We start from the raw sequence: 17,166 nt of genomic DNA, 5'->3' as shown, positions 1-17,166 counted from the left end.
TATTTAATATCATTATAGCATCATAGTATCCCACTTTAAAAATCTGTATTTTATATACTAATCCATTATTTCTTCATATTCAGCTTTTTCTCCATATTTTTCTTTCATAAACAGTGAAGATGTAAACATTCTTGAGCGTAATTTTTATGCATACGCATGATCATCTCACTAGTATAAATTCCTAAAAGTGACACTGCCATATCAAGGCATATGCCTAGGTTTAACCTGTTGATATTACTACCAAATTGCCTTACAGAAAGACTGCCCATACTCTATACACATTAGCAGTACATGTGAACGCCCATTCCTCAGACTTTCTACTACTCTTTTTAATATTGGTGAAGTTGATGGTTAAGGGAAAAAAAAATCACTTTTGTTTTAATTTGCATTTCTGTAATTACTAATGACGCAAAGATAGGAGAAAACTCATTAGAATAAAAAAGAATCTCTCCCTCCTTGTGAGCACAGGATAACCCAAGCCCTCTCTACATGCAGTCATGTTGGTCATTTGCATTAATTATACTGATATGTCTATTCACACCCATCGCCAGATTTTAAATTTGTTCTAAAAAGCTCTTTATTTATAAAAGACATTAATCTGTACCTGTATCAAATAAGAATTTAGTGTCTGATAAAGGTAACATTTAAAATTCCCAGGGAAATGTATTAGTTTCCTATTGCCGCTATAACAAATTACCACAAAATTAGTGTCTCAAAAAAACAATGCAAGTGTACTGTCTCATGGTTCCAGATGTTAGAATTCTAACATTGGATTCACTGAGCTAAAATAAAGGTGTCGACAGGGCTGCTTCCTTCTGGAGGCTCTGAGAAGAAAATCTGTTTCCTCGCTCGTCTTTTTCAGCTTCTAGTGGCCACCTGTATCCCCTGGCTTGAGGCTTGTGGTTTGTGGCCCCTCCTTCATCTTCAAACACATCACTCCTCTCTCTGCTTCCACCATTGCATCTCCTTCTCCTCTGACTCCTCCTGTGTCCCTCTGATAAGGACCAATGTGATTACATCGGGCCCATCTGAATTATCCAGGATAATCTCCCCATTTTAAAATCTTTAATTTAATCACACCTGCAAAGTCTCTTTTGCCAAACCTTCATGGGTTCCAGGAATTGGGGTGTGAACATATTTGGAGGCCATTTTTCAGCATACCATAATTGCACTGTTGCATCAATAGTGTTGAGAAAATTGACCAACCATTTGGAAAAAAGATTAAATAAATAACTTATACACTATATCAAAATAAATTCTAGATGGACTAAAGAAGCGGTTGGCAAACATTTTCTATAAAGGGCCAAACGATGAATAGATTTTGATCTGCAGGCCAGGTTGTCTCTGTTGCAACTCAGCTCTGCCATGGCAGCATGAAGCAGCCATAGATGATACCTAAACACATGGGCATGGCTGTGCTTCAGTAAAATTTTGTTTGCAAAAATAGGCAATGGACCAGATTTGTCCCATGGGCCATCATTTGCTGACCCTAGATTAAAGACACTAATGTGAAAAAACAAAACAAAACAGTAACAGAACCAGGAAACAAATAGATAAATTTTTATATAGTCTTTGTACAGGTGAGAATTTTCTAAACATGAAATCAAAGGAAGAAACCATAAAAGAAGATATTTGTAGATTTGCCATTATAGAAATCAGAAAATGCCATAAAAAATACTGAACATAATAAACAAACTGGGGAAGAAGCAGGTTCTTTGTACCCCTATCAAGAATACTACAAAGGGAGCCAAAAGGAACAAAGCCCTACTTAGAATCCCAAAATAACTTGAAAGAATTAAAATTAGGAAGAATGCTCCAGAAACCTGGAAGGAGTATCTTCTGTTTATCTTTCTGCCACAGGTAAACACCAGCTATGTGTATACAAAATAACAGAAAGCCCATGTGCATCATAAGCCTATGAAGAGGATGGAGTGAATACTAGTTAACTCCCCTTCTGGGCTCCAGTTTCATCATCTCTGAGATCAAAGTAACAATCCCAGTCGTTCCTACTTCACAGAGTTGTGAAAGTTAAATGAGAGGAAAGAATGGGAAGCAGCTTTGAAAATTATAAAGTGCCAGGATCTTGGTAAAACTCCAATTCTAACAAATACTGAATATAATGCCCAATCCAGTGATACTCCTTCTTCAGGACCAGGCTGAAAGCAATACCATTAATAATATTGCTTTGATGATACATGTGGAAGAATTCTCTTTGAAGGAAAAATCACATGCTCCTGCCTATGGAGCATTCCATTTACTTAACAAAGCTGAATTTCTTTTGGTACTCAAAAATGTAAAAATTGTAAAATCTAGACTACATTAACCATTTAATAAGCTAAAAGAAGGTTACTAAGGGCTTCCCTGGTGGCGCAGTGGTTAAGAGTCCGCCTGCCAATGCAGGGGACACGGGTTCGTGCCCCGGTCTGGGAAGATCCCACATGCCGCGGAGCGGCTGGGCCCGTGAGCCATGGCCGCTGAGCCTGCGCGTCCGGAGCCTGTGCTCAGCAACGAGAGAGGCCACAACTGTGAGAGGCCCGCATACCACAAAAAAAAAAAAAAAAGAAGGTTACTAAGACTGAAAAGCACCGCAGTGAGGGAGGAGTGAGGGTTGGAGAACACAGCAGGCGATGCAGGCAGAAACCTACATTAGAGAGGGTGCTATAACCATGTTAGAAATTTTGGACTTTCCCAGGGACAACAGGAAGCCACTAAAGGTTTTGAGCAGAAGCATGATGTGAACAGATCTGTGAAAAGATCACCCTGGCTCCAGGGTAAACAATGAATTGGAGAGGGAAGACAATAGCAACTAAAAGATAAACTACAAAGCTTAAACAAGAGTCCAGGCACAAGCTCATGGCATCATGAACTAAGGTAATAGTCACGGAAGTGGAGAGAAGTAAATGAGTTACCCAAGAATTAAAATCAAGACCTAGTGATGTACACAATACGGGGAACGACAGAGATGGGGGTATCAAGAATGACAACCATGTTTCCAGATGACAGATTACTGAAAAGCAATAAACACCATCCCAGCCTTCTTAGAATAGCGAGGCAGCTTCATCAAGTCAAAACTGTAGGCATATAATTAATAATAATAATACTCACTGAGTAACTACTCAATGCCTGTCCTTGTGCTAAGTGCTTTACATGTTTTGTTTCATTTAAAGCACCTAACAGCACCATGAGAAATGTTTTAGAATCATCTCTCCAACTTGTATATGGAAACTGAAACACTGAAGAGTTGACCTTTTCAAAGACCACCCGACAGTTAGTGGTAGAGATGGCGTTTGGAGCCAAGCAGCCTACTTCCAGAGTCCTCGCACCTAACGCTCATCCAGAGGAAGATGAGTGAGTGCTCTGTGACTGAGCAAGGCCAAGTTCATCTGGAGAAGATGCAGAATGTCAGCCAAGATCCTCATGACTTAGAAGGAGAAAGTAAACTACAGAAATCTTCAAAGGAAGACATGGATCTCCCTTGGAAAGCTTTGTGTCAAGACAAGAGGCTTGCTACCTTCCTGGATTATGTGTCTAAGATGTGATACAGGGTCAGTTATAGAAAATGGGATCCACTTTAGTAAAGGTGATGCGTCAACTTGACTGGGCTTTGGGGTACCCAGAGAATTAGCCAAACATTATTCTAGCATGTCTGGAAGGTGTGTCTGGATGAGACTAACATGTGAATCCATAGACTCCCATAAAGCAGACTGTCCTCTCTGAGGTGGGTGGGCTTCATCCAGTAATCCATTCAAGACCTGAATAGTACAAAAAGCCTGAGTGAGCTGGAACTCCTGCCTAACTGCTGAGTTAAGACACTGGTCTCTTCCAGGCTTCAGATTTGGACAGAAACTCTGGCTCTTTGGTTTCAAGCCTGCTGGCTTTTGAACTGCAACTAACACCATGGACTCCACTGGTTCTCAGGTCTTTGGACTCAGACTACAGCTACATACACATCAGCTCTCCTAGGTCTCAGCCTCTATAATCACATGAGCCATTTCCTTATAATAAGTTTCTTCATATGTATATATATCTATATGAATGTATATATAAATAGGTGAATTAGTGAATGAATAAGCCACTAGTCACTGTAGGCAGGGTGCTCTGGATAAGTAGAACCAATGTGATATCTATGTATCTGTATCTACATCTATCTATATACCTATCTATCTATATGTATATATATGATATCACATTGGTTCTATTTATTTGGAGAACCCTGACTAATACAGAGACTTGTTCACTCATGACTAACACTGCCAAAAGAAAGTACAGAAAAACCTTTGGAACCATAAGGGCTTAGATAGGAAATTTAAGCCCTTATGTACTATTTTCATTACTTCATTCTATCAACGGTTAGAATTTTAGAAGGAAGTAGTTCACGGTTTTAAGACAAATCCATTTTTCTTATTTGAGAAATACCTTCCTAATTTATCTTTCATATGGTCTAAAGACTCTACTATACTACCAATATTTATAACATGCCAATGACTCTGCTTTTAAGTCCCAGGGGATGGAAAATTCACTAGGCCAAACAAAGGGGAGGTCTCTATTTTTACTCTCCTCCCATTACAAGGATAGGGAAAAGGGTCCAGGAGGCAGCTCCCTGGTTTCTGCCTCCTATTCAAGAAAGGCCTGGACTAGGTGGGCAAGACCAGCTCTCCCCTGAGCACTGGGGCAAGTGTGTTCTCCTCTCTTCTTGGACTGACTGGCTATGCTGGACTTGTCTTCCATCAAGGGCAAAGTCCCCAGTGTCTTGTGTGGCCTTAAGGAAGGAATGCTAGCTGTTGTCCATCCCCTTCATAGCTTAGTCAAGAATTAGTCACATGATACAGCATTGTTCACGAGAGGTTCTCTTTGGCTTGGGCCAAACCCGAATATGCAATGGTGATGCCTTAGCTGGCCATTCCCTGGGATGTACTGATACATATTTACACAAGAGTGGCCAGTCCAGATCAAGATCCATGTGGTCCTGAATCCCCTAACTAAAAACTATCTTACAAAGCAACTTAATACTTTCAATAACACTTTCTAAATATAATTGAATCTAGAAAATATCACAACGTTGTTAGACATTTTTTAATTCTAAATTTTCTATTAATTGTGTTTCTATCAATAGTGAATTTGGTTTTGCTTAGTGAAGTAACTGACTGGAATTTTTCTTATTTTCCTAGCCAAACTAAACAGGTTTGAAATATCCAGTAAAATTTTATTAATTTTCTCCAAATTAGTAAAAGTAGTAAAAATGTCAGATTGTCAAATATTTTAAAAGTAGACAAGCTATTGTTTTTACTTGCTCATTCTCTTATTCTGGTTAGATAACACACCTCTAATTTTAAGGAATCATCCTCTCTCAGTCTCAGACCATGTAGTTCTGGGGGGGTCTATTATACACTTGCTCCATCCCAGCCAGTAAGAGCACCACTTCCCCAGCCACGGTAGCAGCTTCAGTGATGGGCTTATGACCCAAACAGGGTCAAAGTTAATCCTGAGTCTTCTGCTTAAGCTTTTCATTCAGTTATTCACACAACATATACTTCTTGAAAGCCTACTGTGAGTCCAGCCACTGTTGTAGGGATTAGGATATTGTCAATAAAAAACAAAACAAAACAAAACATGAAAATCCCTGCCCTCATGATACATACATTCTACTAAGGAAAACACTAGAATAAGTACAATAAATATCACAAATAAACTGTATATAATACGTTAGACAGTGTTAAAAGCCAAACGGGAAAAACAAAGGGGGTGTGAAATTTTGATGAGGGGAAATGTTGGAATTTGCTCAGAAATAGTCATTGGAAAAGAGCCCTTATTTCATCTGTAGCCACAGGGGCCTATTTCTACCTCTAGGAGTCAGATTGGTAAAGGAAGCCAGTTCAGGAGAAAGCAGAACCTAGAGCTGCAGAGAAACAAAGGCCTAATGACTTCATCGAAGCACCTGGACTCAGCTGTGCCTCCAGTTGTTTTAGTTTTATGAGGCAATAAGTGCCCTTATTTTTTGTTCGAATTGGGTTTTCTGTCACTTGCCACCAAAAAAGACCTGATGAATGCCAAGATGTTCAGGTATATATAGAAACTTAAAGTATCTTATAATGTGTTTCTAAGTGGGATTCCTGCTGTACTTGGATTATCGGATAGCTAGAACTCATTTCTAATTAGCATTATACATTTACATGTAAACACCTAAAATGCTAAGGACCTTAAAAACAGCATGTTCACTTTAAAGCGTTTAAATGAGCTCCTTAAGGTGTGCTTTATACTCTGAATGGAAGGAACCCTTTCTAATCCATTGTTCCAAGGTCACTCTTGTCCAGATCAAGCAATTACAAATTCTAAGTTATCTCAGTTAAGAATCAATGAGATTTTACCAGATATGTTTCTTCTATTGCACATATACAATAGTTGTATTTTGGATTTTTTTTTTTTGAAGCCTTGTTAGGCAACAGAGAAAATTTCTGCCTCAATTTTGTTAGTGGTGTTGGTTATATTTTCAGAGACACATAGTTAAGGACCAATCCTCAGGTGCTCTGAATAGAGAACCAGTCATTAGTCACTGGCCATCCTACATGCTGAGGGTTCCAAGTCCACCAGAACCACACTCACCAGCATTAACTTGACTGAGTAATTACCATCTGCCCCAACATACCAGCTGACCAGAACTGCCATGCTGGACTGAAGTGTGTTTGAATTTAAGATTACAGAAAGCAACGAATAGGTTTTTAATTTTTCTTATCCTTCCTCCTCTATTTCTCCTTTCACTTTGATCTTACTTTCTTCCCACCCCTAAATCAAATAAAACCACACACACACACACACACAATAGCTGCTTTCCCTTTCACCTAATATCCTTCTGCAGCACCCTTTCACATATGTAGCAAACTGTTGAGCATAGACTTCTAGTCCCCCAAACCCACCAAGAGGACCCAGGCCAGGGACAAAAGATGATAAGCACCCACATTGTATGTGAGCCATAAACAGACAGGGAGCAGACATTTCCTTGGGGCTTTTTTTTTTTTTTTTTTTTTTGCGGTACACGGGCCTCTCACTGCTGTGGCCTCTCCCGTTGCGGAGCACAGGCTCCGGACACTCAGGCTCAGCGGCCATGGCTCACGGTGGCTCACGGGCCTAGCGGCTCTGCGGCATGTGGGATATTCCCGGACCGGGACACGAACCCATGTCCCCTGCATCGGCAGGCGGACCCTCAACCACTGTGCCACCAGGGAAGCCCCCTTGGGGCTTATTTAAAGGAGGCTAACTAACTCTGCCATCTGAGCCATGCCTGGACAGACCCCAGCCCCCAGCTACATGATCAACCAAGAGAGGAAATTAAAAGAAGTTCTCAGAGATGGGGGTGAGTCATTAGCCTCAGTGAACAGCCATGGCCTTTTCCTCTCCTTCCCATACAGGGAGATCTGAGGCTACTTCTCTCCATTTAAGCAAAGAAAAACGGCTTCAAATGTACCAGTCATACAGTTGCCTGCAAGAAAAGGAGATTGGCTTCTTTTTCCCAGGTTGGATGTCTGCATATGCAGCATATGTGTGGGCTACCCATGCTTATCTGAGCAGGGGAGAGGAGACTCAGAGAGAGAACAGAGGAAAGGGTGCTGAGAGGAACATCTCTGGTGTCTAAAGATTTGTAAGTTTCCTCTGGATCAAGTGGATTCTGGGGAAGGTAGCTTGACTTGAGCCAAATTTCTGGTGGAAGCTAAGGGGACTGCAAACCCAGGTGGGGCTTCCACACTGGAAAACAGTGGGAAGATTTCCTACAGGACTCCAGTGGTCGAGGAGAGAGAATCAGCAGTCAGCCAGTATTATCCAGAGAGGCAGCAATGCCCAGCAGAGGATACAACTGCATGGTTCAGTAAAAGGCTGGCCAACCTTCTTGCCTCATCTTTCTACCTGCCCATCACCCATCTCACATCTTCCACTTGCCAAGCACACGCCTCACCTCTTCTACCTGCCCCAGCACCAGCACCAAGAGACCACAAAATAAGAAGGATGGATCATATGGTAATTCTAGTTTTAGTTTTCTGAGGAACCTCCATACTGTTTTCCATAGTGGCTGCACCAACTTACATTCCCACCAACAGTGTAGGAGGGATGTAAGCTATTATATATAGGATGGATAAACAACAAGGTCCTACTGTATAGCACAGGGAACTATATTCAATATCCTATGATAAACCATAAACCATAAGAAAAGAATATACAAAAAGAATGTGTGTGCATATATATATATACATATATACACACACACACATATATATGGTGAATCACTGTACAGCAGAAATTAACACAGCATTGTAAATCAACTATATTTCAATTAAAAAAAGAAAAAAGATGAGCTACTTGAGTAATTTTTAGTCACTATTTTAGCAAAAGAACTCTTTCTTCCAATGAAATATTACTTTAACACAAATTTAAGCTAGAGATAAAAGCAATGAAGCAATTACTTGAGCAATTTAAACCTTTATAGCTTGATCCTCAAATACTTCATTGTTGGCAGAACCCCTGAAGTTCCCCCAGGAAACATTCAGATTTTGTGGAGCCCGGTAGGAAAACCACTGCCCAGGACACACGTATCAACTCCATGCACACAATATTGTGCTTCCAGACAGCCTGATACCCTTTAGCAACAGAATATGAGTGTCCATAGACAGTACTCATAAAAAGCATGGAGTTTACATACAGATATTTGGTACTTTGAGAAGGGAAGCAAACTGTATTTAAACCTGCTTATTTTAACTCCTTTTTTCCTATTTATTCCTACAAAAGTCTCCTGTTCATAACATTATACTAGTGTTTTCCTCAACCACGTTCCCACATTCTCGCTTTTCCCAGAAACTTCCATTTATATTTAATGCCTGATCTTGTAATTTCTTGAAAAGGACAAAGACAGAAGTCCATTCAAGGCCAGAAGACGGCTTTTTCTCCTAAGAAACTGTCAGCCAAATTTCTCAGGGAGGAACTGGAAATGAAGTGAGAGACATTGATAAATTTCCCTTCTGAACAATCAATAAAAGCCCCACCATCCTGTTCAGACTCCCACTGTGGAAGCAAGGGCCATAATTAGATTGTCAAAAATTCAACTTGCCCAAGCTGACAGCGACCCCCTCGAAAGTGACATGTGATTGGCACTCGGTCTGGGGTGGTGATCCTGTATTGGCAGACAGAGGGTAGGGAGCAAAAAGCAAGAGTGAAATTTCCTCATTGAAAACAGCCCCCCAAACCCCACACTGATGAAGAATCTGCGACCCTTTAGTCATATTAACATAGCAAAGTGTGCAGCTGACAACTTACTAAGCCATCTAATCTCCACCACAGATTCAGAACCCAGCCTGCCCCATCCACTCCCAAACCCAGAAAAAGAGGAATGTCATTCCTTCACGACCTCCAAAGCTAAAACCTCTCTCTTGCTGTGATGAAGAGGTAGACAAGAACATGAATAAGGAGAAAAATCTCCAGACAGAGATGGACCCGTGCCAAATAGAAGTCCCTCCATCCCTCACCCCTGAAAGAAACTATGAGATCATAGGCACAGGGGACTCACTGCTTTGGGGGAAAAATATCATGAGAATAGCCATAACTAATAGTGCTGGAGTGTTAACCGTGTGCCAGATACTTTGGAGCAGTTCACAAGCGGTAAATCTATGAGGTAGGAACTATGTTTTCCTGGTTTTATAGAGATTGATTTGCCCAAGGTCTTAGTTGATGAATAGCAGAACTGGACTGATTTCTGACTCCAAAACTTATATAAACCACTAAAAATAGCGTTTCTCCACGGGTAGTCAGTGGGCCCCCTGAATCAAATCACCTGATGGTTCCATTGAAATGCACATTCCTGGGCCCACGCCAAACCCACCGAGTCAGATTCTAGAAGTGAGGTCCAGAAACCTCTATTTTTAAAATCTTCCTGAGAAGAGCCTTCCATGCACTAAAGTCGGTGAATCTCCTCCCTACAGCATCCTGGGAAGCTGAGTGAATGTTGGGTCTTTAGGGACCTTCTGGGGGCAAAGCAGTGAATCAAGTTGCTCACTGTTTTGCATACTTGACAGCAAGAGAAAATTAGTTTTTCCCTAAAGCCCCAGTGTCACTAGACCCACCTCTGGCCCTGGGAAAAGGCCAGTGAAATTACGTAACGATTTCAACCGTGATATACCACCACGCCGCCAGAGGGGAAGTCTGTTTGAGACCTCAGGTGGTGAGGGAGAGAGAAGGGAGAAGATTGATGGACCTCAGGCTGTGACTGGGATTCCCTGCCAGAGAAGGCAGAAGGGAATCCCTCTCACCCAATGGCTAAGCTCTTTCCTACATACTATTTCTTTCAAATGGATGAGATGCGGCAGCATCACCTCAATGAGGAAAACAGCTTGATTTCGCCTGTGTTCAATGTGCAAGCTCTGTGGTTCATGAGAGATTCTACTCAGGCCTATATTGACAGGGCTGTGGGGAAATGGGTAAAACAGCCATTGATGACACCCTAGTCCTGGGAATACAGGAAAGGAGAGGTGGAGGGAGAGGAAGGAGAGGGAAAAAGAGGAGAGGAAGAGTGTTGGGAGAGGAGAGGTGGAGGGGAGAAGACAGAAACGAGGGAAGCAGGGGAGAGGAGGTGTCCACGCTCTCAGTATCCAGTAACATCACCAGGATAAAGTAGCAACACTTGTAACTTCCAGAATTCTCAGAACACATTACAAGTATCTACTTTGCTTTAATTGCCCCATCTTAATTATAAGCAGTGGTCCTAGGGATTTTCTTAACTTGACATCTGTTAAAACACAAAGGTTAGGAGCACAGGGTACATTTACAATGCAAGCACATAAAGGTTATTTGTAAACTCTTTTGCTGATCCTTCATAATAGAATGTGAGGAGAAAAAGGGGCTGGAATGAAAGAAGCCGAGTAAAAGAATGAGGAGAGTTTCATTCTTCTTCAGGTGAATTTCCATTTCGAGCAAGAGCTGTGCCATCTGCATCTTAGAGGACAGTGGCTCTCAAACCAGAGGATCCCTGTTGAGCTGCAGGATACTTCAGACGGCCTATGGGCTGGTTGAAACACTGATCTGTGCCCTCTTTTTCTCCAGCTGTGTTTTCTCAATGGTAAACAGCAGCACATTGGGTTAGTGACCTAACTGGCTGTTAGACTACAGCAAACACTTGAAGACCATCGCTGACCTGTGAATAGACAGAAGCCCCTCATGGATCCTGGGCTACAAGATCGATATAAGTGCTTGATGAGGGATACAGGAAGAAAAAGGTCCTCCTTAGAAGTAGAATACAAGAATCAATATTGTAGGTATTTTGAATTTCGGTCTAGATAATTGTGGGTTTTTTAATCCTTACAAAATTTATCCCCAGTGTGTATCACTCTGGCTGGTCCATGGTCAACACTTAATAAATGCTTGATGGGGCTTCCTTGGTGGCACAGTGGTTGAGAGTCCGCCTGCCGATGCAGGGCACACGGGTTCGTGCCCCGGTCCGGGAAGATCCCACATGCCGCGGAGCAGCTGAGCCCGTAAGCCATGGCCACTGAGCTTGCGCGTCCGGAGCCTGTGCTCCGCAACGGGAGAGGCCGCGACAGTGAGAGGCCCGCGTACCGCAAAAATAAAAAAAATAAATAAATGCTTGATGATAAGATCTCACTTCCTCTCATAGTAAGCCAAAAAAGGCAAAAGAGGGCTTTTAGTAGACAATGATTGAGGGCCACAATTTGTGATGGACAGAGCCTTAATGGAGCAAGAAGGGTGATTCCTCAGCATAGCCACATGCCATGCCTAGAATAACTACTCTGTGATAGGTGGCAGGGTCTTATTTTGCTACGTCAGCACAGAAATTCCAATGTAGAGAATGTCACATTTTCTGGAGATCGGGCTACTATCTGGTGCCCACATTTTTGATCTGACTTTGGCTCGTGCTATGTAATCAAATGTATATAAGCATCCACTGAAAGACACTCCAAGCTCATCATGTTATACTTACATTTTCTAGTTGATACTAAGGATTATCCTGGCACGTTTGGTAATTTCCTGAATCTCAAGGAAAATAAAAATGTCCATTTTGCAAAGTGGGATGAAGTTATCAAAAGGCAAACGAAATTGTAGCAGAAACACATTATAGTCTAATTCCTATTTTTTCCCAGCAATCCATAAACACCAACCCACCTATAACAAAATTCTAGGTAGAACTCTAACTGAACCCTGTTCCCAGGGGGGTGAAAACAGCAACAACAACAACAAAGTGAAGTCGTCTCTGCTTTGGGCTGCCACCCGTGTACACAGCCATGGGTGTAGGCTAAGTAACAGGAAGTAACCATGATGGTTGGTTTTCACTAGGTTAAACTGCAGCTGCAAACACAAATCTCAGTGGTTCATGACAACAAAGGTTTATTCCTCACACACATACATAGGAGCAGTATGCAGCTCTGCCCAAGCTTGAGCTGCCCCTATCCCTATGGGGGATGGGCTATTCTCAAGCAGAAGGAAAAGAGAAAAATGACCAAAGTATCACAATGGCTCTCAAAACTTCTGCTTGGCCATGCAGTACATCAATTTCTGCTCACATTCCATTGACCAAAGCAAGTCCAAGGCTAAGCCCACTCTCAGTGGGACAGGGAAGTATGGTTCACCCACGGGGAGGCACTGAAAGTCACCTGACAGTGGGCAGAGATGACAGAAAGGGGGGCAAATAACTGAGAACCACAGTACACTCTGCCGTGAGCATCATCACAGTTAATATTCCTTATTTAAGGAAACAGTGTTCATGCTGTAATTGACTTTGTTGCCTCTGCGACTAACAGCCAAAGAGACGGAAGTAGTTTTATCATTTTCCCCATTGTCTGCACCTTGGCTAGACACACACAGCTCTACCTCAGTTCCTCTGGTCAACTGCCTCACTCACCATGCAGGGAAAGAGTTCCATTCCTCACAGCCAGGAACTTGACTCCATACGGAAAGAAGGGGGTAGAGTGGGAACTCCCGTAGAGTTTGATCTGAGCTTTGCCTTGGAAGGGCTTGTCCTCGGATCCAATCCTGAGCTCTCCACCATCAGAAACAAGGATGGAGTGTGCTCTGAGCTCGATGGGTCCTGGGTCCAGGAAAATCAGCTTTCCTCCTAATAGCCAAAGAGAAGACAGTCAGTCTCTGGGAGAACGAGGCTCACTTCCTTTTGACACTTCCAATGTCTGATGAAATCCTCTTCGTTTATGTACTTCTGCTGAAATTTAGACTCACTTTATCTTGCCTTCTCTTCTAGAAGCACAGTTGAGTGGATCAGACACCCAGAAGCAGAAGCACTATATTACTAATCTAGCTTAGGGTAGCTATCACAATTCACAGCAGCTTTATTTGTAGTATTTTTAATGACAATAACCTAAACGCCTAGAAATTTAGGACTGGTTAGATAAGAAACAGAAGGTCACCGTTTTTACCATGTAACAGCAGCTTAGAAAATTAAGTTAAAAAAAACTGGGAAACAGTAAATAGGAAATAGGAATAGAAGAAAATATGCCAAAATTGTAAGAATTACAGTAAAAGGAAGTGTAATTAGGAGGCACTATGAAATTTTTAGCACTTTAGCTGACTAACATCTATTATCCTTTTCTTTGGACAATAGACACTGACTTCCACAAGGAACTGTTCTGCTCCATTGAATAGAGTTGAGTGGGACTGTCAAACATGGTGTCTTATCCTACCATCAACTGAGTCATGTACCCAGGCTTCAAAAGGAAACCTGAAGCAAGCAAATCTCCCTCCCCAGGCTGGAGAAAATAGCATGCCTTGGCCCCTTACCCACGTATATTTTCCTTCATAACACTTAGCATCAGACATACCATATATTTTTACATGTTTACTGTCTGCCCTCCCGCCCCCCCAGGAATGCATGCTTCATGAGGGCACTTATCTGCCTTGTCCACTTCTACATTCCCAGTGTCTAGAACAGTGACTGGGAGAAGGTTGGCACTCAACATATAATTGCTGAGTAAATGAATAAATGGTTATATCCTTTTAGAGTATCTAAGTACCTGAATTTCCTTATAGACACACACACACACTCACTCCCATTTTCTCAGAAAGGATACTGTTATGACATTGAATCAGTAAGTCCACACATTGTCTCAATGAGCTAAATAAAGGTAAGCCCAGAATGCGGGGGAGGCAAGTGGCAGAAGTGGCTCAAAAGGCAGATTCCACAGGAAGAAAGAGGGTCATGGTGAGGGCCAGTGAAGAGCAGAGACTCCATCTGCTAAATGGAGTCCTGAATCCAAGGTACCAAATCCTTAAGTTGGATTGTTGTTTTGTACTTAAACACGTGCTGGAGGAATGAGAGGGAGCGAAGAAAAAGGCCAAGACGCTTTTAGTCGTTTCTGTTATCTCCATCTTAGTACAGAGATAGTGACCAATATAGATGGAGGCCACTCCTCCCCTGACCTTCTGTTCTAACGTTCTCTTCAGCTTTCCTTGGCTCCTTTATCTTTGATCCTAAAGCCCGAGCCACACACCATCAATAACAGTCACAGAGTGTTTACTTGGATTCAACCTCTTAAAGTGCTCTTTCCTTTCAGCCACATTTTAGAACAACACCCCCCCGTGGGTATCCAGTTTCACCATCTATAAATTGTCCACGGCTAGAACTCTTCCCTCAGAGATTTGTGGTGAGATTTCTTGAAATGATGCTTGTAGATCCCTGGTCCTGGGTCTGACCTAGTAGACACTGAATGCAGTGGTGTAATAGCCCTACTAGACCACCTCCTTCCAATACCTCACTCTCCGTTGTCCTGACGTCCCTTTTCAAATATGGCGTAGAGATCACAGTCTAAGGTAATCGACCCAAGAAGCAACTCTCCTTTAGTGACCTAGAGGCTTGATGCTTGAGTGGCACCACACTGCTCACCAGACTTCCAAAGGGCCTGCTGGCAATTCTGACCTTAATTTTCCCTTCCATTGTCATCATGGTGACAAGAATAATCATTAGAAATGCAATCGTATCACGCATCCTGCTGTGAACAAGAGGGAAGAAATGTGACCTGTGGTACAGGCCACCTTCTTGAGTTCACTAGAACTTTTTCACTCACAGCCATGTGTCATTAATGTCTCAACTAATTATCTTCAACTGGTGGACCATGGGTTGGGCAATGGGTCCCACCATTATGAACAGTCAGGAAATCTGAATCTGAACCGAGATGAACCAGTGATGGAGACAGGATATTGGATCAGGTTCCTGTCCCCTCTGCTACTGACCTCTGAATGACCCTCAGTAAGTCTCACAAAATTGCTGGGCCTTGGACTACTCAGTTTCCAAATCTGTCCCACTCACTGCTGAGGGATGGTCTGTTTGCCCCTTGGTGATGTGCAGAACAGAATTGTTCGTTCGTTCGCTGAGGCTCCTTCCAGCTCTAGAACATTTGGCATCTGCATCTGCGAAGATGCAGTCGAGTGTGCGTTTGACACTGATGGAGACAGGGACCTCATGTTCTCTCACCACCACCTACCTTGCAGAGAACTTTGAATATCACCACCTACCCTGCAGGGAACTCTGAATACCACTTGAGGAAGGGATTACCTGCACAGTCAGGAATTCAAACGAGATTATGGGGAAAGCAAGGGAGCTGACATGTATTAAGCACCTACCATATGCCAGTACCTTTAGGTATGTTGTTTGAAATGACCTTCCAAACAAGCCCAGGAGGTCGATGTCACGCTCCGTATTTCAGAGCAGACAGTGAGCTGGGGGAGGCAGAGCGAGCATTAGAACCAGACCTCCTGACAGAGGCACTCACGCTCTCTCCACTTTGCAAACCCTCCCAAGTAGCTTTTTCATTAATTAGGAAATTAATTTCCATTAAGTATTTCATTAATTTCATTATTTATCATAGTTACTTTTAAGGAAAAACACGTGTTAACCTAAGTAGCTTTGCCTATGGCTTGTTTATATGTGGTTTATTTTAATTTTGCTAATGTAGGTATACCTCGCCTCATTCCGAAAAGGATTTGAGGCAGACTACAAGGATTAGTGGGTACATTTATAACCTGGGTTTTGTCCCTTACATCATCAAGCAAAATATTAAATACACTGAAGCAAACTGGTAGAAATCTGAAAATGTCATTTACTGACAGGAACTAATTATGACGCTAATGAAGGGAGAAAAGTTCAGCCCCAAAACATGAATGACCTGTGTTGTCAAGAGTACTATAAATAGGACTAATTAGTTAATGCAGTAATCGCTCTTCCCTGCTAAAAAGCCTTTCCTCCTTACTTTATCAGTGGCAGGTACGTATAAGAAATCTAGGGAAAGGAAGAGAGTTTGATGCGGAATTCAGCTAATTTTGGTTGATACGTGATAACCAAGGCGAAAGTTCCTTGGTGTGAAAGAACGGGAAGTTTATATTTAATCTGTCTCTGTGCCAAGGCCCCAAGTGTTTTCATCCTCACACTTTATTAGCTTAAGTCAAATATACAGCAGGCTGCTTTAAAGGATAGTTATTTGAGTATGGGAGGGCAGTGGGAGGACTTTATTTCTCCACTTTATAGAGCTCAGCCCCATCTGAAAGCTGAAATAAAGAGCAGGGCTGAAATCAGCCTTTGGCTGTGACCCTTACATTGCTTGTTATGATTGTTCATGAAAGCTGAGTATGTCCCACGAGTGACCTTGGGTAATTTTATAAAAATCAATCAACCATCATTATTGTTACTTCCCCTCCAAAATAAATACATGAACACAACTTTGTACATGTAATCACTTCTTCCCGTTAAACATCTCTTTTATTTCTTTTAAAGGGAAGTAAAAGAGACTTTTAGCAGGTAGCTAATGTTTGCAAAGTACATCAAAACCTGCTTTGGGCTAACCCTACAATTAGCCATCCTCTGTAATAACCGCAAAATGATTCTGTTGTATGTGTGTGTGTGTCTTAAAGAAAAACAAATACACAGTTCTAGCTATTTTCCCCCTTACAGAAAACATTTAGAGTATAAGTATTTTACCTTACAAGAATACTCCTCAAAAGAACTGGGTATACCTTCTATCCCAGTTTTTTCCCTCTAGTCTCTTTGGAACCCTCCCCAGCTCTGCCTTTTCCTGGCCACTCCACCAAAACTGGTCCTGTTGAGGTCACAAATGACAACCACATTGCTGAATCCAAGGCGGGATGCTCAGTGCTCACCTTTCCTGAGCAGCCAGC

General features: G+C 42.1%; 1 protein-coding gene across 1 annotated transcript in view; it reads right to left on the bottom strand.

Moving 5' to 3' along the window:
* PKHD1 (PKHD1 ciliary IPT domain containing fibrocystin/polyductin) overlaps window positions 1–17,166 on the bottom strand; it is a 425,169-nt gene that overhangs the window by 256,950 nt on the left and 151,053 nt on the right. The window contains exon 36 of the mRNA XM_089918628.1: window positions 12,890–13,102. Within this exon, the coding sequence (XP_089774754.1) occupies window positions 12,890–13,102 (213 nt within the window). The remainder of the gene's footprint in view (window positions 1–12,889; window positions 13,103–17,166) is intronic.

Source organism: Delphinapterus leucas, chromosome 10, assembly GCF_059928025.1.
Source record: "Delphinapterus leucas isolate spDelLeu-1000000601 "Yukka" chromosome 10, BTC_Dleu_Yukka2, whole genome shotgun sequence".
NCBI lineage: Eukaryota > Metazoa > Chordata > Mammalia > Artiodactyla > Monodontidae > Delphinapterus > Delphinapterus leucas.
Note: the sequence above shows the minus strand (reverse complement) of the source record. Positions and strands in the feature narration are given on the sequence as shown.